General features: G+C 47.0%; 1 protein-coding gene across 2 annotated transcripts; it reads right to left on the bottom strand.

Moving 5' to 3' along the window:
* Positions 1–393: 393 nt before the first annotated feature.
* On the bottom strand, positions 394–21,473 carry CD37 (CD37 molecule). 2 transcript variants are annotated; one of them, XR_014001850.1, is made up of 10 exons: positions 21,314–21,473; positions 18,155–18,229; positions 17,898–17,970; positions 16,958–17,082; positions 15,992–16,066; positions 12,871–12,975; positions 10,941–11,150; positions 8,883–8,966; positions 688–2,847; positions 394–656 (listed from the first exon to the last, which is right to left on the bottom strand). XR_014001850.1 is itself a non-coding variant. In XM_081169101.1 (9 exons), the coding sequence occupies exons 2-9, from the start codon at positions 18,218–18,220 to the stop codon at positions 2,770–2,772; spliced, it is 816 nt and encodes a 271-aa protein (XP_081025227.1). In that variant the 5' UTR covers positions 18,221–18,229; positions 21,314–21,473; the 3' UTR covers positions 394–2,769. The 2 variants fall into 2 exon arrangements, 1 of the variants encoding a protein (XP_081025227.1); XM_081169101.1 differs by having other exon boundaries at positions 394–2,847.
* Between the last annotated feature and the right edge of the window lie 915 nt (positions 21,474–22,388).

Below are 22,388 nucleotides of genomic sequence, written 5' to 3'. Positions count from 1 at the left end.
GATGAGCGCCACAACCCCTTAACCATCCAGGGGTCCTTTACCTTTTTACCTTTACTTGGGGAGCACCCCACCAGTCACAGAAACCAATGAGTCTGGCACGGTAGGGCAAGTCAAACGAAGCACCAGCACTTACCGCTTGTGGAAAAGCTGCAAGTCAGCAGGATGAAGAAGAACTCCCTTGTCGGGACCAGTTCTGCCACAGACCAGCTTTGGACCAAGGTACGACTTCCCAACAGCCTGTGGCACATACAACCCACTTGGGCTGGGAGCCTTCTGAGAGATCCCATCAAGCTAGAGCAGCCAATAGGAGGAAGAGGTGTGGCTAAGAATGCCCTTGATAGGCCATCTTAGCTTGCTCACATCTCCAGAGTGCAAAAGAACCAAAGCAAAATGGCCATTTAGGGATTTTTTAAATTTTATTTACAAAACAGGATAATAATAAAAAACCCAACCCACAAAATGCACAAAACAACCCCAAATACTGTTAAGAAGCAACAAGCTACGGATAAAGGTGAAATTATATATGCGTACCTCATTCCACCAGCACCCTCCCTTTTAACATGTGTTCCCTCACGACTCCACTACAGTGGTACCTCTGGATGCGAACGGGATCCCTTCTGGAGCCCCGTTCGCATCCTGAAGCGAACGCAACCCGCCTCTGCGCATGCGCGGGTCGCAATTTGCCACGTCTGCGCATGCGTGTGACATTTTGAGCGCATGCGCTACTTCCGGGTCGCCGCGGAGCACAACCCGAAAACGCTCAACCCGCAGCTACTTTAACCCGAGGTATGACTGTATGTCAAACATCCAAGTGGTTTGTATGCATAAACAGATACACAACACATGCAGCAAGTGTTAGAAATGGGCTTTCCCATCAGACAATGTACAAGTATAAACAAGTGGAGCAGAATATCAAAAGTAATGACAAATGATGTGAGTTGAGCACAACTTTTCCAAATAGTTACCAAGACGTGGGGGGAGAAAGGGCTTATGTAGCTCCAGCCAAAGCGCTGGGAGACCACCAATGTACGCGTGCGCACACTGACAAGATTGAGAGCAGAACCTGTCCTTGTTGGGCAGCTGCCAAGACCTAGAAATGTCCAAGCAGGACCCAGACAAATACCTGCCCTCGGTCCCCCTTAAAATACTTGTTTCTAGTCTTATTGTTCAAAACAGGCTAAGATGCTGGATCTAGAGGCCAGTTTAACTTTTCCACCATGCCCCACAGCCCCCAGAAATCTGTACCTTGCCTGGCAGACACACATGCCCAAGACAAGCAAAGTTGTCCTCCTTCCCTGGGATTTCAAGTGTTCACAATGAAGACGTCTTTACCAGAGCTGGCTACGCTCGCTTGTGTTTTCTTTGTGTAAGAAGAGCCCATCTGAGAAGGATAAGTGCATTCAAACTGTTGGAATGGGGAGGCAACCTGTGGCCTTCCAGATGTTGAACCTGTCTGAGGTGACGAGTTGGGGGCCCAACAACATCTGGAAGGCCACATGTTCCCCACCACCTGTGCAGGCAGCTAGCTGGGGTGTGCATGCGTTAAGATTATGAGAGACAAAAATTGGACCAAACTTTCCATGGCGGGGAAGCCCACAGTCTCAACCTGCGCAATAACAGAATTAACAAACAGGAAATGGGAGGGGGAGAGCAGGGTCGCGGGGTAGGGAAGGTTGGAAGTTTTCTAACGACTGGAAGGGGGGAGATTGGAGGGGACAATGGCTGTTGTCACCGAGGCATTTTCAGTAAATCCAGCCAAGGTGACTCAGAGTAAGGGTGGGCAACCTGGGCTCATGTTGCTGGACTGCAACTTCCATCATGCCTGTGATGGTTGGGGATGATGGGAGTTGGGAGTCCAGCAGCTGGGAGGGCCACAGGATGCTCATCCCTGGGTTAGACATTACAGTACAAGGTGTAAACTGGGTGGGTTAAAAGAATTTCACAGGTACTCCCTTCTGTTTTGGAGTACAATTCCCATCAGCCCCTGCTAGAAGGGCCAGAGATTATGAGAGTTTTAGTCTAGCAATATCAGGAAGATCACAGGTTCCCCATCCCTAATTTAAAATGTTGCACTAAGCACCATCGCTCAAAAACATGGCTCGTCCAAGTTCTCAGTACTTTTCTTTCTTTCGCTGCTAAATAAAATTTAAACATTTTAACATCAGCTTTGTTTTTCTACTACGAAAGGCAGGATTGATTCCGAAAAAAGCTCATTAAGGAATTTTACGGAATAGTCAATAGAATTGCTATGGTTGTTATTATTAGTAGTAAAAAAAAAACCCTTTAAAAACACACATTTGCTTTCCAAGTTATGTTTTGTAATCCACTCGAGTCTGGCAGTGAACTCTCTATTCTGCCAAACAGTGTTGAAGCAAGGTCTAGCTTTGGATGTCACAAACGAAACACTCAAGAGCCAAAATAATCAGAAAAACGTCGGGACTAAATCTTTTGGCATTATTACATCAAATTTCGGAATGGATAAGCTTAAGGTTTGGGGAAATGATTTAGGGCTAAATCATCTGTTTTGCTGTATGAAGAGTTCTGCAGGGTATTGTAATGGATTCTCCTGACACCTGCAACTCCTGAGAGTTTAATTTCTTTTCCCAAGGTTATGGTAGAACCAATCCTAGCTCTGTGCAAGGAAAGGTTAGGTAGAGAATCTCCATAGGCAACTTGCAGCCCTGAAGTGGAAAGTTTTGAATTTAAAGGGATGGATTCCATTGCCACCCCCTATAAAATCTGGAACTCTGGGAAGTGGCGATTCGACTCCTAGGAATAGCGAGTGAGCTTGTCATAGTTGGGCCCGATGGTCCTACACAGAAACATCGATAGCGTCATGAGGCAGAGCTGTGGGAAGAAAGAGATCCAGTTAAAAGAGGGCTCACGTTGCTGCTCTGATACAACCACCGGCACCAATGGGGGGCAGCCCCAGCTGCATTTTGTGGGACGTTGATCACCCAGGGGGTGGACCTCACGGGAAACACCAGGGCAGCCTTCGCATTCTGGAGTTGCCTGGGCTTTTTAAAAACAGGTTTACAGAAGAAAGCAGGAGGCCATTATTTCTCTCCCCCCCCCCCCCCACAATCTAGCTGGATAAGGAGGGAGAAGTTAAACTACTGTATTTTTCGCTCTATAGGACGCACATTTTCCCCTCCAAAAATTAAGGGGGAATGTGTATGCATCCTATGGAGCGAATGCAGGCTCCTTGGCTTCAACGATAGCAAGGCGAAGCCTCCGAAGCGCAGAGGGAGCGCTCCCTCCATGCTCCAGAGGCTACACGTTGCTTTTGCTGAAGCCTGGAGAGCGAGAGGGGTCGGTGCTCTACAGGCTTCAGGGATAGCCGCCTGAAGCCTTTGGAGCACAGTGGGAACTCGCGCTGCGCTCCGAAGGCTTCAGGTTCCTTTTGCTGAAGCCGGGAGAGCAAGACTCTCCCGGCTTCAGCAGAGAGGGAGAGCTGCGCAGACCCCTTCAGCCAAGCGGGAGGAGAAATGGAAGGGGCTCCATTTCTCCTGCCGCTTCGCTGAAGGGGCGCTGAGCAGAGAGGGGGAGAATTTTTTTTCTTGTTCTCCCCCTCTAAAACAAGGTGCCTCCTATGGTCGGGTGCGTCCTATAGAGCGAAAAATACGGTATCTACAGTGTTTGAAATCCCACAGGTCCCAACTAGTGCAGGTCCAATTGTGACCACATGGAGACCTGATGATGCCAGGTTCGCGACCGACATCTTCATCTGGCTGGCCCCGCCAGCTTTCTTAAACAGGTCGCACAAAACAAATGAAATACCGTGAGAATCCCAGAAACGAGAAGTAACCGACTAGAAATATTTTCTTGTGGAAATCAACTAAATAATAGAAATCAAAAAGCTTAAGGGGAAAAAATAGAAAAACCTAAAACAGAACAAAGCCTTAACGGGATGCCGGCTACAAACCTCGTTTCACTGAACTATTCAGTTTCCTCAGAAGGAAATAGAATTTTAAATGACCAAAATTCAAACAAGGGTAGAACCCCCAAAATTCTGACGTATTATAATCCTAGCTTGACCTAGGTAAAGCAAAACAGGTCAGCAGAAAAGCTTGTTTACTGCATTTATATCCCACCTTTTCCTCCAAATAGTACATGGTTCACCCCCCCCCATCTCAGTTAATCCCTACAATGACCCTGTGAGGAAGGCTAAGAGGCTGCGACTAGCCCAAGGTCATGACTGAGTGGAACCTTGATCTCTCAGGTCTGATACTTTAACCATGACACCACACTGGCTTCCTAGATTCCTGCTACAGGCCAGCTCTATGAATTAAGTAGGTAAATAAATATGGGGAAAGCAAAATATCAAGAGAAGGATCTGAAATATTTTCCTTGATGCCTGATTTTTTTATTATTATGGGTTGTTTTATTTGATGCTTTGATGTGTTGTAAACCACTTTGAGATTTTTTATTTAAAATATAAAGCAGTATAGAAATGAAATTAATAATAATAATAAATCCCACGGGTGGGGGGGTGGGGAGGAAAGTCGCCCAAACATTCCATTGTGGCAACCGTAACCCAAGATTAAGGTGCCATTTGGCGATTGAGAGTGGTACCTGAGGTTAAGTACTTAATTCGTTCCGGAGGTCCATACTTAACCTGAAACTGTTCTTAACCTGAAGCACCACTTTAGCTAATGGGGGCCTCCTGCTGCCGCCGCGCCGCCAGAACCCGATTTCTGTTCTTATCCTGAAGCAAAGTTCTTAACCTGAAGCACTATTTCTAGGTTAGCGGAGTGTGTAACCTGAAGCGTATGTAACCTGAGGTACCACTGTATATCTAAAAGTTTTTAACACTGTCTACAGATTATCCTGCAGAGGGAGGGTTCTTCTTTTTAAAGCTACACTTTCATTTATCCTTCCAGCAACTCCAAGGAGGAGGCAGGCAATCATAACACCCATTTTGCACGTGGAGAGGAAGTGCCTCACTCAGTGCGTTATTCGTGGAAGTGGCTGAACATGAGCTCGCATCTCCTGGCAAAACAGTTTCTACACAGTTGCGCAGTCCATTTCCGCTGCCAGAACTTGCGCCTCAGCTCAGGCCCATCTCAGCACAGGCTGAGGTAGGAGTTTCAGGATGAGCATCCGAGGCCCAGCAACCCGCAGTTTATCTGTAGGAGCGTGCATGCGCACACACACACACACACACACACGCCGCGTGCGCTCCACACCCATGGCAATCCCAAGGCCAACACAGTGCGGGGCTTGCCAGAACCTTCTCATTCTTGCAGTTAAAGCGCCGTTCCTTAGGTAGAAGGATGCAGCCCCAGGCCACCATATTTCCAAGTGGTCTAATAAGCCAAGGCTATTACATCTACACACACATCTACAGCGCTCAAAAGGACATACAGCATCTGGAGTTGGCCACAGACCAGCATGGAAACATGCAACGCCTGACGTTGTAAGGATCACAAGACAATGCGTACAGAGCACTCTGAACGTTCGGAAGCACTACACGATTGCTAATTATTTTGTTACCATCATGGAAAAAACACCCTGCTTTTCTTCTACTCTGGAAGGCATGACAATAGACATTGTTCTGATACAGACCAAGTCTATTCAAAACCTTCAGATTCGGTTTATGAAGCGAAAGCATCCTGGGTTCCGCCCTCATTTCAATCTGTGCACTTCGACCTGGAAAGCCCTACTTGCCATTCGTTCCAGATATGAATAGGCAGGCAGGCAATTACTCAGTGGTTCAGGCAGGGAAGCAGAGAGCGCACTCCAGGAACACAGGGCAGCTGCCTTGCACTGTACAGAGTCAGACCCTTGTCTCAGCATTGTCCACACACCAGCAGTGGCTCTCCAGGATTTCAAGGCAGGGATCTCTTAGTCCTGCCTTGAGACCCTCTGCATGCAAAGCAGGTGAATGCATTATTCTATATTGTTTTATTCTTTTGTTTTGCTTTTTTATTTTATTTGGAGCTTTGTGATATTTGGTGTGTCTAAATACTGGCTTCAGAATGGAAGGAGATGCTGACGAGATCAGAATGGTGTGTGCATCTTGGAGGGAGCAGGGTGGGTTATCAGTAATAATTCCTCCCTCCCTAGAAATAACCACTCTGAACTCCCTCCTGTTGCATTTTAGCTATATTTTGAAATTTTCTTTCTAGCCCCTCCACCGCTTTCTCGTTCTCTTTCCCCTTCTCTCTTTCTTTTATGGAGGGTAGAGGCTTGGGCACTCTAAACACTTCCTCTTCTTGCTCTGAGGGGGCATCAAGGCTCCCCTTGCGAAGCAGCCTAGAGGGCAGGCACGTGGCAATTGACGGCGAGGAGGAAAAGGGGGAAAGGAGACCCCAATACACACAGCTTTGCAGCAGCTAAATCCCTATCAGGCAGAGGCAAAGCTCAGCCTTCCCACTTCACCTGGAGTAATTACCTTGCCAATACTCGAAGTAGATGTCCCTGTGCGGGCAACAGCAAAAGGGTTCAAAATAAGCAATAAATAAATAAATAAATAAACAGAGAGGCAGAGGAGGTTTGGGAGAGTGCACTTGGGGAGGAAGCACAAGGAAAACTTGCAATTCCTGGTGTGTGTGTGTTGCTTTGTGTAGCCAAACAAAACACTGCATTCACAGGCATGCCTGGACACATGGCAGGGAGGTGCATGGGTCTCGAGAACCACAAAGCAACCTGCTTTTCCACATAACTGCAGCAACCAACACACAAAACATGCAAGCAGGCCACAGCTGGCCTCAGTACCCCACTTGCTGGTGCCAGCAGGGCAGTCCACATGCCCTTACTGGGCAGGTGTTGATCACACAGCGCACTATATAAAGGCCCAAACAGCTGAGACGGGAGTCTGCCAAGCCGCTGGAGGTGGCAGTGATGAGAGCCAGAAGGATGGCGGAGGCAAGAGTAGAAGGAGCTAAACACCCCATTCACTCACTCCCTCACTCCCTGTTATATCCCACCTTTCCTTCAAGGAGCCCAAGGTGGTGCACATGGCTCTTTGCTCCCCATTTTATCCTCCCAACCACCCTGTGAGGTGGGCTAAGAGTGAGTGACTGGCCCAAAGTCACCCAGTGAGCTTCATGGCTGAATGGGGATTTGAACCCTGGTCTCCCAGGTCATAGTCCGACACACTAACTGCTACACCACACTGGATCTTGGATCCATGCTGCACAGGTCTTCCACATTCAAAGGCAACTCTGGTTCCCCTGTTGGTAGCGATGTTGTTAGAGGGTGGCTCAGGTAGTCCAAGCCCCGGGTGTTTTGTGGGAGGCCCTGGATCAAGTGCTCTTCCGTCGGCACCCCACCTGGTTTAGTTTTGTTTGTTTGTTAAGGCTTATAGGGCAACTAGGGCACATCAACACACAGTTACAAGGAGGCCCCAGACACCCACCATCTTAATTTCCCAGAGACATCTATACAATCTGCATATGCAAGTTTTATGCAAATTACCTAGTAACGCATTCGCTTGATAGATCAACCAGGCAAGCTCAGACTCCCCAAATCCCAAAGAGGTAACACTGTGCCCTCTCACTTAACACTGAAGCCTTGGCTGTGTGTGCCACATATTGAGTGTTTTTCAAACCAGATAGTTGGCTTAGCAGCTGCACTAGAAACTGCAGTTTGCTTTCCCTAAAAATCTATAGAAACAGCAGAGCCAAGTGCAGTCCTCCAAAATGAGTTCTCCATAGAACACCCCAAATTCTGCCTCCCCAGCCTAGGAAGCCAGTGAGGAAGAACCCCTTCTCCCCATAAACACACACAAAAGACCCATAATCTGAGAATTCAGGGGAAGCACAGGCCAAGAATCCACCAAGGAATTCACAATGGCTTCAATATGCTAGCAGTTTTGATGGCCAGCACACACACAAGACCAAAATCATGCACAGGCCATACAAATAAAAGCCCGCACAAATCGGATTTGGGCCGGAGGGGAAATAAGCAAACAACAGCAACAGCAGCAACAACAACAACAACACACAATTCCCCCCAGCACTGGCAAACACAAATGTACACAGCTAATATACCAAGGCAGGCCCTTGAGCAAAACCACATCAGTGCATGCATACAAATACACTCTCATCTGCCACCTGCTGGGGAAGTAGAGGATCTCATGGGAGCCACCACTATGCAAGTCCCTGTGCTCTAGTGCGCTGATCAGGATCACGCACAGCAGCTGCAGGAACTACAAGAAAGGTTTTAGGCTGAGGAGGGGAAAGGGCAGACCATCTCTCACCCACGTAGCATAATTCCACAGTCAACAGCACTTAGTGGTCCAGACTGGAGCAGCACTTGCAGGGACTTCTTGTGGTTTTCCTCCGCAGAACACCAAGGTGGCAGCACTGGTATGCTTCCCCTTTTTGCTCAGCCACAGAAATACTCTGCATCCACAGATAAGACCCTCCCCCCACTTGCTTGACCTCTTATATTCTGGGTGAATAGAGGGCTGCAGAACTGAAGGCCTAGTGCCTCTGTTTTTCTGGGAAGTGAGCACCTCTTACTGCAAGGTGGGGCAAACGAAAGATAAATAGCTCTAGCGGCTTCCCGGGGGGCAGATCAAGCAAATAAGTAGCAGGTGGCATGGCGGCGTGGCAGCGCTCACCTGACCTCCCAGCAGTGGAGTTGCTGCTGCTTACTGGGCAGGAGAGGAGCGAGGCAGCAGAGGGGTGGTGCAAACACACCAGCAGGAGACTGGTTGCTGCAGTGTGTTTGCACCGTGCCAGCCTCCTTGTTGCTGCCTCGCCCTCTCCTTCCTGGTAAGCAGCAGCGACTCAGCTGCTGGGAGGCCAGAGAAGCGACGGAGCTCCACCGCAACCTCTGCTACTATTGGCAATGCCAGCAGTTCTACTCCTTGCACAGCTGCGGAGAACCGCAGCCACACCAACCTGCAGCAGCTCGCCCAGACCTCTTACCTCCATGAGCGCAATCCCAAGGCTGATCCCCACAATGGTGACGATGTTATTTGTGAGCCAGGTCTGGACGCCATCCATGCAGCCCTACAAATGGACAAAGGCATATTTGTTTAAAAAGGCTGCTTGCTCGCATGCGTGTGTGTTCCGAGAAGATAAGAGCTGTCAAGCCCACCATTCTGTACCCACCACAGCAACCAAATGCATCCAGGAAGTCTGGGAGCACAGCAGCAAGGCAATAGCCTGCCACAAGTTCTGTATTCAGCTATGCACTGCTTCTGAACATGGAGGTTCCATTTGGCCACAATGGCTAATAAGTCCTATCCTCCATGAACTTGCTTAAAGGTAAAGGTAAAGGGACCCCTGACCATTAGGTCCAGTCGTGACCGACTCTGGGGTTGCGGTGCTCATCTCACTTTATTGGCTGAGGGAGCCGGTGTACAGCTTCCGAGTCATGTGGCCAGCATGACTAAGCCGCTTCTGGAGAACCAGAGCAGCGCACGGAAACGCCGTTTACCTTCCCGCCGGAGTGCTACCTATTTATCTACTTGCACTTTGATGTGCTTTCGAACTGCTAGGTTGGCAGGAGCAGGGACTGAACAACGGGAGCTCACCCCGTCGCAGGGATTCGAACCGCCAACCTTCTGATCAGCAAGTCCTAGGCTCTGTGGTTTAACCCACAGCGCCATCCACGTCCCATGAACTTGCTTAATTACCCATTTAAAGCCATCCAAACCGGTGGCCATTCCCAGCAGTGGTTGCCAACAAGGAAGGACTGGGGGGGGCAGATGTCCAGCCCCCACTCCTAGGAGATTGAAACAGAGGACCACCGGTCCCAGCAGCAGAGCTGTCTTACTGCATTTTGAAGTAAGTGAAGTGAAAATGTTGCAATCTAAAAAGCAGCCCTTCCCCCACTCCACCACTGCCTGGTAAGACCATTACATTCAGTCTAGCACAGTCAAAACTGCACCGCTGTTACCCCACATTGCACAGGAGTGCATCCCATAAATTAACTACACAGTGTGCGGAAAACTGTTTCCTTTTGTCTGTTCCTGAATGGACTGCCAATTCCCCCCTCCCAGTACATATTTTTACATTGATTTTTTAACAACCAATGTGCAGACAGAAAACAAAGAATCAAAATTTTAAACCATAAAGCATCGCAGACTGGAAGGACAAAAGTATGAAAAGATAACAACACGGCTCCAAAGAGATGATAATAACATGTTAACTCACACCAAGGTTCCCTTATAAAGATTTATAAAAGTACTCTCAGCCTCCAAGTTCCATCATTATTGTGAACAAAGGCTCTATATAGGCTTAACTGAGCCAGACATTTTGCATATATCATTTTGACCATGTGCCTCAATATTTATATAAGAAATAAAATCATGTCATCTTTATCTATATGTCCTTCAAGCTCTGCCCTTTAGGTACTTTCAGTTTATGAGATACCTTTCCAAGGAAGGCGATTTGCCAAACCCTCAAATAGCAGAATCCTAATTATTAAGATAGGGGCTGCGAGTGGCGCTGCGGTCTAAACCACAGAGCCTAGGGCTTGCCGATCAGAAGGTTGGCGGTTCGAATCCCCGCGACGGGGTGAGCTCCCATTGCTTGGTCCCTGCTCCTGCCAACCTAGCAGTTCGAAAGCACAAAGTGCAAGTAGATCAATACGGTGGGAAGGTGAACGGCGTTTCCGTGCGCTGCTCTGGTTCTCCAGAAGCGGCTTAGTCATGCTGACCACATGACCCGGAAGCTGTATGCCGGCTCCCTCGGCCAATAAAGCGAGATGAGCGCCGCAACCCCCGAGTCAGTCACGACTGGATCTAATGGTCAGGGGTCCCTTTACCTTTAATTATTAAGATTAAAGGTCTTCTAGGATTGCTGCCGATCCATTTCATTGGGTGACTTGGGAGTTCTAGAACTAACGGAGTTGGAAGAAAAAGCCTCTTTCTACCCACTTTCTCCAAGCCATGCAAGCCAAGCTCAGAGCAGAACAAGGGTCGGATTCTGACCAAAGAAGGGTTGCAAGCTTCCTCTCTCCTACCTTCTGCTACTCACCATCTCATAGACGGACCACGGTTGCCCGTAAGAGTTACAGAAGCCTGTGATCTTCGGCCTCGTGGTGGGGGCAGCGGTGGTGCTGTTCCCCGGCTGGCCAGGCTGAGAGACGTTGCCGCGGCACGAGCAGGGATAGAGGTGGTAAGAGGAGTTCTTTATTATGCTGTTCTCCATCCAGTCTTTGTAGAGGATCCATCCGCAACACTGGAGCTGCAGGGAGGCAAAAGAGAGAGACCATGAGAAGACGACTTGGGGGCTGGGAGAGAAAGCTACCCTGCCCTGTCCAGGCATTGAACTTTGTCCATCGTGCGAGAGCCATAGTTTGAAGGTCCTTTCCACCTGGCCCAGACTCACCAACTCTATTAAAGAGGCGCCTGGTAAGACTGGAGGGAGATTGCTATGCCTGACAACAAACCCTACCTATTGGATTCTTTTGCCCCATCTTTTTGCGCCTGCCAAACAGCCGTGTCATCAGTGCCGGATTTACGTATAAGCTAAACAAACTATAGCTTAGGGTCCCGTTCTCTTGCCCCCACCCCCCAAATTTCACTATTAATATACTTCTTCTTAATTGTATTTCAGTTCAGCAATTTCTTTGATAAAATACATATTTTGTTATGTGCAAATGGCTTTAGATACCTATTAGGTCCATAAATTACCATATAGCATATATTCAACACAAAAAACAGCGACAATTTGTTGTTGACAAAGGACAGCTGGACATATAAAGGGCCCCATTACCTTCAGGAGCTTAGGGCCTCATCAAACTTAAATCCAGCCCTGTGTGTCAGAATTATGATAGTATTTTATTCTCTTGTTAAAATTACATTGTTTAAAATGTGCATTTTATATTTGACTTCACTTAGCAATGGTTATTTTGTTTTTTTGAGATGTTTAAGGTTTTTTGTGTTAACTTTGTGTTAAATATGTATTCTGCAGTTGATCTCTTTTGTAATGTTTTATTTTGAAATCTTTAAGATAATATTTTAGTTTTCTGTTAATTATGGTGCTTTGACTGTATAATCTGTATTTGACTTTCTTTCAGAAATGTTTGATTCTGGATTGTTTTATAGATGTTTTATTATGCTGTAAACCGCTTTGAGGTTTTTCTTAAAAATATAAAGCGGTATAGAAATGAAATGGCCATCTAGTCCAACCCCCTGGAATGCAGGAAACTCAGCTAAAGCACCCATGACAGATTAGCCATCCAACCTCTGCTCAAAAACCTCCAAGGAGGGAAAGCCCACAACCTCCTGAGGGAGACTGTTCCACTGTCAAACAGCTCTTAACAGTCAGAAAGTTCTTCCTAAATCTTAGAATCTCCTTTCTTGTAACTTGAAGCCACTGGTTCGAGTCCTACCCTCCAGAGCAGGAGAAAACAAGCTTGCTTCATCTTCCATGTGACAGCCCTTGAGATATTTGAAGCTGGCTATCCTATCTCCTCTTTTCCAGGCTAAACATACCCAGTTCCTTCAACCGTTCCTCATTAGGCTTGGCATGAGTTTCAATCTGGTTTTTAGCCTATTGCTTTGTTGATTTTGAATCATTTTTGTAATGTTTCAAATAGTTTTTATCTCTGATAATCTCGTTTTATTCTTTTGGTAAATTGCTTTGAGTGCTTTTTTTTTTTAACACAACTGAGCAGTACATTAATTTTGCTAAATTAATTACCGTATTTTTCTATGTATAAGACTAGGTTTTTCCCCCTAAAAAATAATGTAAAAAATTAGGGGGACATCTTATACATGGATATATCTTCCTCCATTTTCTTAAATCTGAGTCCCCAAAGACTCAGCTTATACATGGGGGCATCTTATAGATGGGAAAATATGGTAAATAACCAAAGAAAGCCACCCATGAACATGGCAGGAGGAATCAAAAAGGCAGAGAAAACTTGGGTGGGCATTTCTTCTTGAGGAAAGTATCTTACCTCCGTCTGCACATAATCCCAGCTCTCCTCCTCATCCGTGGACGAATTATATGTCCCATAGTGCTCAATTATTTCTGTGACATAGACACCAACCTTTGTGTTGAGCTGCATGGGAATGAAAGTAAAGTTAAAAAGTCAGCTCTCCGACAGCAGCAACAGACATTAGGGTGCTCCTATTCTCTGTGTGCCCTATAGCAAATTTCTTTTCTTTTCTTTTTTTTTTTTTTGCTGATAACTTTTTATTAACATTATACATATATACATATAAACTTATACACAATCCAATACTTAAATTACACAAAATATATTCATTCCATAAATCATAAATATATTTATTTTAGGCTCTGCCGAGCCTTGGATTTCCTTCCACTCCTTTGGTAAGTATCAAATAAACTTTATATACACGTATTTTATCTCTTTTATATAATAGCCTTTTACTGTTAGAGTTGCTTCCAGTCCCGCCAGTGTCATTTAAAGTTTGGTCCCAATATATAACCAATATTTAATCCAGTTATCATGAAATTTCTGTTCATCTTGGTCTCTTATTCTCCCAGTTATTCTAGCAAGCTTGGCATAATTTGTTAATTTAATCTGCCAATCACTTATATTAGGTATGGCGTCCGTTTTCCAATTTTGTGCTAACATGATTCTTGCGGCTGTAGTGGCATATAAAAATAGTACCTTATCTTCCTTTTTAATTTCTTTACCTGTCATTCCTAGCAGGAAAGCTTTGGGTTTTTTGGGAAACGTGTATTTAAAGATTTTTTTAAGCTCATTATAGATCGATTCCCAAAAGCCTTTCACTTTGCTGCATAGCCACCACATATGGTAGAAGTCACCATCTACTTCTCCACATTTCCAACATTTTTTGTTCTTTAACCTATAAATCTTAGCCAGTTTCACTGGTGTAAGGTACCACCTATATATCATCTTCCATATATTTTCCCTTAGTGCCATACACGCCGTAAACTTCATGTTAATATTCCATAATTCTAGCCATCTCTCAAAATCAATATTATAGCCGATGTCTATTGCCTACTTAGTCATAACCTCCTTCACCTCCTCATCTTTTGTGTACCATTCCAATAAAATATCGTACATTCTGGCCAATATTTTGGTCTTTCCTTCAACAACTTCCACGTTGAATTTAGATTTTTTATCTTCGAACCCTATTTTCTTTTTATCCTCTTTTAGCAGGTCATTTACTTGGTGGCATTGCAGCCACCCAGTAAATGAGTTTTTGACCTCTTCATATGGTCTAAGTTTTATACCTTGGTCTGTTTTCCTTGTAAGTTCTTCATAGGTGGCATTCTTCCCTTCCATATTAATTTATTGACCGTTAACACCTCTATTGGTGATATCCACCAGGGTGTCTTCCTTTCCAGTACGTTTTTATTTCTTTCCCATACTTGCAATATTGGTCCTCTAAAAATGTGGTTTAAAAAGCCTCTATGTACTTTCACCTTTTCGTACCACAGGTACGAGTGCCACCCGTACCTGTTATCGAAACCTTCAAGATCTAAGATGTCTCTATTTTCTAGCGTTATCCAGTCTTTCAACCACGTTAAACAAATTTCTTATAGTGTCTTCTTGGTTTGGCGTGACCCCCCCCCCCCCGCCAAAGGAATGCTGGCTGTTTCCTTACCAGCTGCCCAGATACAGGCAGGGGGGAAATGAAGCCCCTGTAAACAAGGCTGTAAATTGTGGTGCCCGGTTCCCCCTGAGTTCTTGAAAACCAAACAGAGGTGATGTACTCTTCTTGAGCCTTCTCTGAATCTACACTTGCCCAACAAACTCCTAAACAGAAGTACATGTGAGAGCATTGGGTTTTCCTCTTTACTACAGTGGTACCTCAGGTTACAGATGCTTCAGGTTACAAACGCTTCAGGTTACAGACACTTCAGGTTACAGACTCCGCTAACCCAGAAATAGTACCTTGGGTTAAGAACTTTGCTTCAGAATGAGAACAGAAATTGTGCGGCCGCAGTAGGAGGCCCCATTAGCTAAAGTAGTACCTCAGGTTAAGAACAGTTACAAATTACCAAGGTACCACTATATAGGAGCTGGCTGGTTGCACAGAGCTTAATAGCTGGCCCTTGCGTCAATCACACAGCCATTCCTCCTCCCTCCAGGATAATTTAATTTAGAGAAAACTCTGCCAAATAAATGGCCTAGAAATGCTTTTTTAAAAACATAGAGCCTGCCTGAAAGCGTAGAAGGGAGGGTTTAAGAATTTACAATGGAGCCAGAGCCTGAGGCTCAAGGGTGGGGAAAAGCAAGAGTTCACCACCCAGCCAAAAGAGAGAAGAGATCAAAAGCGCACCCACGGCAGGAGGGAGGCGTGGGCCTGCTTCACCCCAGCTTTCACCCTGCTCTCCCCTGCGTGTGAGTCACAAGCACTCGGAGAGGGAAAGGGAGATCAAAGGGCATGAGCAGCCCTCTCTCACATGCCCCGCTTGTTCTTTCCTCTGCTCAGGCAAGGAAACCGAGGCTCGGTCGACAGCACACGCAACAAGAACGAGGCAGCGGATTTGTAAGGGGGTAGAATGACATTTTCCACTTCAGACACTGGCGGGGGAATCTTTGAAACGTTTTCCCCTGTGTCAAACAAAACACTCTCTGTGAGTGGAAAAACCAGCACACAGGAAGTGAGTGGAGCTAGAACCCATTCACCCCAATGTCCTAAGTCATCTACTTTCGGGGAAACTATTATGCACAAAGTGCTGCCCGCCCCCCAGCAAGTTGAGACAGTATGGCTGCTTCTGTCACCTCTGCACTTTATCACCTCGTTCCACTGTGTTCCACATTTACAGCACACATATGCTCCCCCCCCCCGCCCGTCTGCCCCCCATTGAAACCTTGGAGATATAGTTTGCTCAGGGTGCTGGCTTTCATAGCTCTGGGAAGGGTAAGCTACAGTTGTCATAATTCTTGGGTTTGGCGTGTGTGCCTTAAATGTATTACGTGTATCTAGCCTAGCGATGAAAGCGAGAGAGAGAAAAGGAGAGATAGATAATCTGATGCTTTTATTTGGACCGCGGTGGGGGAAATCCCAGGGCAGCCCTGCACTGACCCTCCCATGAGACACGCAGGTTTCACATTTTATCCAAGTGCCACTCACCGTTTTGCTCTGCGAATATACCAAGATTCCAATGATGATCTGGGCCAGGAAGAGAAGGAGCAGGAAGGCAAAGTACTGGTGGGGCACAGGGAACAAGAGAGGTTGGTGAGATTCAGCCAACGTCCCACCACAGCCAGGTTTGCTACTGCAAGTTTCCCTCTCATGGGAGGAGAAGGCTGGATGCCGGCTGAGATGGTGGTTCCTCTCACACACACACCCCTACACTTTCTATGCCTGCAGCTCCAGGGATTCCTTCCTGACTGCTGCTTTTTACTCTGTCTGTGTCTCCCCTTGCTTTCCACAGGTACAGAATCTACCCCATGAGGGAGGCCCAGCCCTTGGATGTTTCTCCATGAGGTGGACAACCTGTTACTTCTAGGCAGGGTCCTGCCCCCTCAGTACGGTCTGTGGGGCTTCAGGGTTCCCAGCATGCTAAGTCTGCTGCCTGGCTGTTTGTTGGGCCGCTATTCAAGGCGCAGGACCCTTTCCTGCTGTAGTGACTGGCTGGCACTGAGAATAAAACACGAGCCTTCCCTTTTCGGGATATCTTCCATCTTATATGCTGATCAATAAAGGCTACGACTTTGCCCCATTTTCTTTGCTGCTATGGGGTGGCAGGTAGGCAGCGCCACCCACCCAAATAATTTCCCTGGCCTCTTTCTGCACCTCTTCCAGCTCTACGCTATTCTTTTTTGAGAAACCAGAACTTTACGCAGTATTCCAAATGCAGCAGCACACCACAGATTTATATAACATTGTGAAGCTACTGGCAGCTTTATTTTCAGTCCCTCTTCCAGTCACTCCCAAGAGTGGGATTTGTCTTTTGCCACTGCCACTACATGTGCGTTCTTGACCCACCTGGTTCTGCTTCCAGAAAAGGCCTGCCAACTCCCAGCAGGCCTTGCTTTTAACCCCTTATTCCCGAGTTCCTTTTCTTGGCTCCCCCCCCCCTCCGCACATACTTACACATCCTAGCATACACTTGATTTCCTTGAGGGAACCCAGGCAACCGAGGAATCCCATCCACATGGTGAGGATGCCGACCCCACAGAAAATATAGGACCAGATCTTGAGGGCATAATACGCCGACCCTGGAGAGGGAGTTAATAGGTAAATCATCAGTCCGGCCTGTCTTGACAGGAAACTCAAGAGGACAGAGATGGCAGAGAATATTTTTAGGAAGAAAAGCTGCCTTATGCAGAGTCAGACCACTGGCCCATTGTCTGCACCAGGGTTTCCCAAACATGGGTCTCCAGCTGTTTTCGGACTACAGTTCCCATCATCCCTGACCACTGGTCCTGCTAGCTAGGGTTGATGGGAGTTGTAGTCCTAAAGCGGCTGGAGACCAAAGTTTGGGAAAACCTGGTCTACAATGACTGGCAATAGCTGCCCAGGGTTTCAGACAAGAATCTCTCCTACGTGGAGTTGCCAGGGGATTGAATCTGGGACCTTCTGCACACAATGCAAATTCTCCACCACTAAACTACGGTCCTTCCCCCAATTTTGTTAAAAGCCTACTTCTCTCCAGCAACCTGACTGGAAATTTTCCCTGGTATAAGGGTTCGGTGAAACAACAGGTGCTTATGGGAGCATGTTCTAAGGGGCTGAAATGCTACACATGAGCTGCCATGAGCTACCCCACAGCCTTTCCCCTGCAAAACCCAAAGCGTAGATGCAGGAGAAGGCAGGACCAATATGATGCCAAGGTGGGGGAAAGCACTGGTAGACAGCTGTAAGGAAAGGTCTGTTTTTTGTTCTCCTAGAATTTCCCCAGTGGGGCCAGTGGGTAGGGTGCAGTGTCAGTTGGGACGGAGGAATATTAGCAACCCAGGAAGGAGAAAGGAAAGACGAGTATGTGAAACGGGACTGAGAGCCCCCCACCCACATCCACGCTGACGAGACTCACCTAGGACAGCCGCAAAACTGTCCCGGTCAAAAAGTAGCCATAAGCCAAAGCTAAACAGAAGTCCTCCGAGGAGCTGAAAGAAACAAGGAGTGGGGGGAAGGTTATAAATCTATGTTCCTACATATTGCTTCCAAGTTTATTTAAATCTTCCCTCGTCAAAGATGAGCTTCTCAAAGGGCAAATGGAAATCATACTGATGGGCCAATCTATCCTGGCATAAGGCCTGCCCCCACCCCACCCCCCAAAAAGGTACTCACAAAGAAGAAGAAATTGAAGAGGAAAAGGAAGTACTTTGTGACAGCGATGCAACCTTTGCGGGACATTGTGTCGTCCTGTGGGGAAGAAGAAGAGTGTCAAGGGGAGAAACAAAATACAAATCCAGTTTGGATTGTTTTTGGAAGGGCCCATTTCCCTCCCAGCCTCATCATGCTCCCATGTTTCTTATCTCCACACCAATCCTCAAGGAAGGTTATTTCGTTTGGGTTCTTTAATTTTCCTTTTTTAACAAAAGGATCTCTAAGTTGTGGCCTCTCCCGTAACTTAGAATCCTAAGTGGTGAAATCATAACAGCGGCTCACTCGGTTGCTGGGGAAACGTTGGCTGTCATCTTGGGGTTGCCTGTTCCATTCCAGGCCTTGCTGGTTGAGGTGGGGGAAAGGAAGGAGAAAGCAGAGAGGATGGAGGCCTCTTCTCCACACCCCAAGCCTGATCCAGGCCTCACTGATAATACCCATTGCGGCTGACAACTGGTTCCATGTGATAAAACAGTCCCACCCATTCTTCCATTGGGTTGCCAGTTGTTTAGCCTGCTATGCCTTTAAAAACAGTTTGAGGGACGGATAATCTTTATTTCCACATTGTAGGAAGCTTTATCAGCACATCAAAAGCTGCTGTTGGAAGGCCCAATATTTTCTTATTTTCTGGTCAGTTGGAACGCCTATCCACCAGACACACACACACACACACACACACACACACACACACACACACACTCCAAAACCACACTGTTTCCATCTGGCTGCAAGATCTGAGCCTGCACTGTCTCTAAGTGGCCTGCATTGTCTCTGAAGCTTTGACCACAGCCTCACAGCAGCTGAGTCCAATATGAGGAACCGTTCTTAGGTTTATCAAAAAAGCAGGTAGACAGCAGGAATAAAGAATGCAGAGGGACAACCATCCAATGCGGCAAGTCTATAGGACAGGCACGATTTAACCTTCCAAATTAAGTTGCTTTGCAAGTTTTAAGCTACATTCTCAGAAGCAGAAGTTCTCATTAAAGATAGCTATACAGATCCACAGACAGAGATAGATTAGAACAGTGTTTTTCAACCACTGTTCCGCGGCACACTAGTGTGCCGCGAGATGTTGCCTGGTGTGCCGTGGGAAAATTTGAAAAATTCAAAATATATTTTTTTTTAAAAAAGTCAAATTTTCGCCCACTAGGCGGGCGCCGGACTGTGTCCACCCTATTTTCCATCCATCCTGGGTGGGGATCATATCGGATGGGATCGGATGAGAGCGGACAGGCGGTCCGCTCTCATCCGATTCCCCATAGAGAGCAGCGGGGCTCTGACATCTCCCTCTCCGCACACCGTGGTGGTGTGCCTCGTGATTTTTTTCATGAAACAAGTGTGCCTTTGCCCAAAAAAGGTTGAAAAACACTGGATTAGAACATACCAGCAGCAAACTCATTCTCTGAGTGTGGACCCTTATATAGCTAAACAGCAACACCCACACTAAGTTTTACAGAAGTACCCCCAAAAAGTGGATTGTGAGGGGTGCTACAAAACAGCCCACTGAGGGCTGAACATGCTCAGTGGTTATGGAATGCTGACTGATAGTTCAGGGACTTGGAAAACCAGGTGCAAGGGGAGATTGGAATGGCGTGTCGTAGGAAAGGTCAGGGCTGGCTGGTTGGCTGGCTGGAACTCTGAACAGTACCACTCTAGCCTACAACATTTTGCTGCGGGTCCCACCCATATTGCTGAATACAAGTTGTCAGGGAGCAGCCCTGTGTGTGGCCTTCCTGAAGGCATCTTGTTGGCCCCTGTAATAAAGCAAGATATTGAAGTAGATGAACTTTTGCTCAGGGCCAACAAGGATCTGTCCATGTTCAGACAGGTGGCTGGGCAACAGTGGTTGCTCAGGTGATGGAAGAAAATGCACTCTACCCATGGCCAGAGGCATTCTCACTGTACGTCACATGTTCCCACCACCATCAGAAAGATCCTTCAGAACTGAGACTTGCTAGCAGGACAGATGATATCATCTCAGAGCAGACCAGAAGAGGAAGTGGTCGTTTCTGAAGGTGCTGTGCATCATAGATTCTCAGAAAGAGACAGACTCACTTCCTGGGCTCCTTAGGCAACGGATTCTTATAATCTCTCTCAAAAATCTCTATCTTCTTGCGTGCAAGACCCACAGACTCACTCCTCTGCCTTTCCATTGGCTGAGCTAATAACTCACGTCTGCAGCAGTGCCAGTTCACACACATCTATATGCCACCTTCATTTGTGTAAAAACAGGCCTCTGTCACATCTGCTCATTCACACCCTGTTTCAGCAAGACGGTTCAAGCTCTGCTCATCATTGTTATGCATACAGAAGTATGCGCAATCCGGATCACTTATGTAAGCTGTCCATGACACATTTACACTCATGGGAACATCTCGAGTTGCACAAGAGCTTTTCAGATTCCGTGTATGAGGGAGCTCTCTCATATGTGCAGGTTCACAACCAGTGACTGGCCTCTTGGACCTTAAAGAGCACACCAGCCTTCACCTCCATGGGTGTTTTGCACAAGGGCACTTTTAAATACTTTGCACACACCAGACAGACATGCGTTTTGATAAGGACAGGCGTTTTTGCGGGGGTCCCTCAATATACAGTCAGTAGCAAAATGACATATTAAACCACAAATCAACAAGTCATGATCCTCTTTGTCAAAGTCCCTTGGGTCCACACATACTGTCCACCTCTGCCTCATTTTTACACGAACAGTTCTCTCTTCTTCTGCCAAACAGGCTTTTTATTCTAAACTGGTTTCATCCCACCCAGCCTCACAGTGACACTGGGAACGCGCCCCCCATCACTGAGGCCTCAAAACATATCACACCCCAAGATTCCCTCTCAACTTCTGCCCCATAAGCACCCCACTTGCATCTCCAGCCAAGCCCACCCACATCACTTGCCCCATAGATGACTCAAAAATTAACTCCACGCTCTGCGATCAAGAATGTTATTCGAGGACCGAGTTTGGATCTCTGATCCAACAGTCCCAACCCCAGACGTTTTTCTAAAAAACGCCCTTATTCGCTTTTATTCCCTATCCTCTCCATCCTCTGACCTCTTAACCCTACAATGTTCTGCCCTGGGACTTCTCAGCGTTCATTAAAACCCGATCTAGGAATGGCTCACCTTTCTGTATCACCCGGACAGCCTTTTGCCTCTTCTTTCTGCTTTGGTTGCTATCTCAGCCTCTCGCTCCGCTCCCCGCAACCACCTAATAATTCGCCTTCTTTTGACGGTCCAAAGTTTCCAAACTTCGCTCATCCACCCAAAGGGGCCCACCTCCCTTATTTGCGCCTCGCGTTTCTGATTGGCTGCCTGGGGAGCAAATGAGGCGGGGCTTGTATATTAACAATTAATAGATTCCAGCGTTCCACCCACAGCCGCCAGTTTCCAGCCCCCTCCCCCTCCCTCTTTTGTTGCGGGCTGCCTTTTTTTTTTAAGGTGGTGCCGCTTCTCAAGGGTTATTTGGTTTCATGACGTTTATCCTCTGCGCCCTCCACATACTGAAAGTGGCACAAGCGCAGCGCAAGTTGTCCTTATCATACGTACGGCTTTTGCAGGGAAGCCACACACAAAAATCCCCAACCCAATTATGCCAGTAAAAACATCCAAAACCAGGGGTTCAAGGCACCATGCCTCGCATCTCCGCGCGTTAATTTATATTGAGAAATAATACTAGAGTCACAGCTCAAACCAATTTCCGCGCATTGCATGGCGAAAATTATAGATCCAGCATTTTGGGGGGACAGATCCATCGTACAGGGGGAAGGCTCTACTTGGTTTTCACACGGGGACACCCAAATCTACCAGCAAGTTAATTGCTCCTCAAGTCACTGTCCACGCTGAATAAAGAGCCAGGGCTCTGCAGGGTTGCAGCAACTTTCCTCCACTTTCTAAAGACGCTTCCTCGTGATCGTAGTTTTCACATGGAGACATTCCAGATCCACTGCGGAGCTACGAGGCTATCAGCTCACAACACCCAAAGTAAATAAACCTTTGCTTTGCGGCACTGCTGTGGTACAGAAACCTGAATCCGAAGCATGGACACACTTTTTTTTCTAAGGAGAGATTTGGGGCTTTTTCCATCCTTCATGAGTTGCAGACAAATAGGGATTCCATCAATGACACCATTGACCATAACATCCTTCTGGACCATCTAAAGGGGCTGGGAGCTGGGGGCACTGTTATACAGCCCACAGAA

This window comes from Podarcis bocagei (genome assembly GCF_964188305.1).
Source record: "Podarcis bocagei genome assembly, chromosome: 13".
NCBI classification, from domain to species: Eukaryota; Metazoa; Chordata; class Lepidosauria; order Squamata; family Lacertidae; genus Podarcis; species Podarcis bocagei.
The sequence above is the reverse complement of the archived record's forward strand: the minus strand, read 5'-3'. Positions and strand labels throughout refer to the sequence as shown.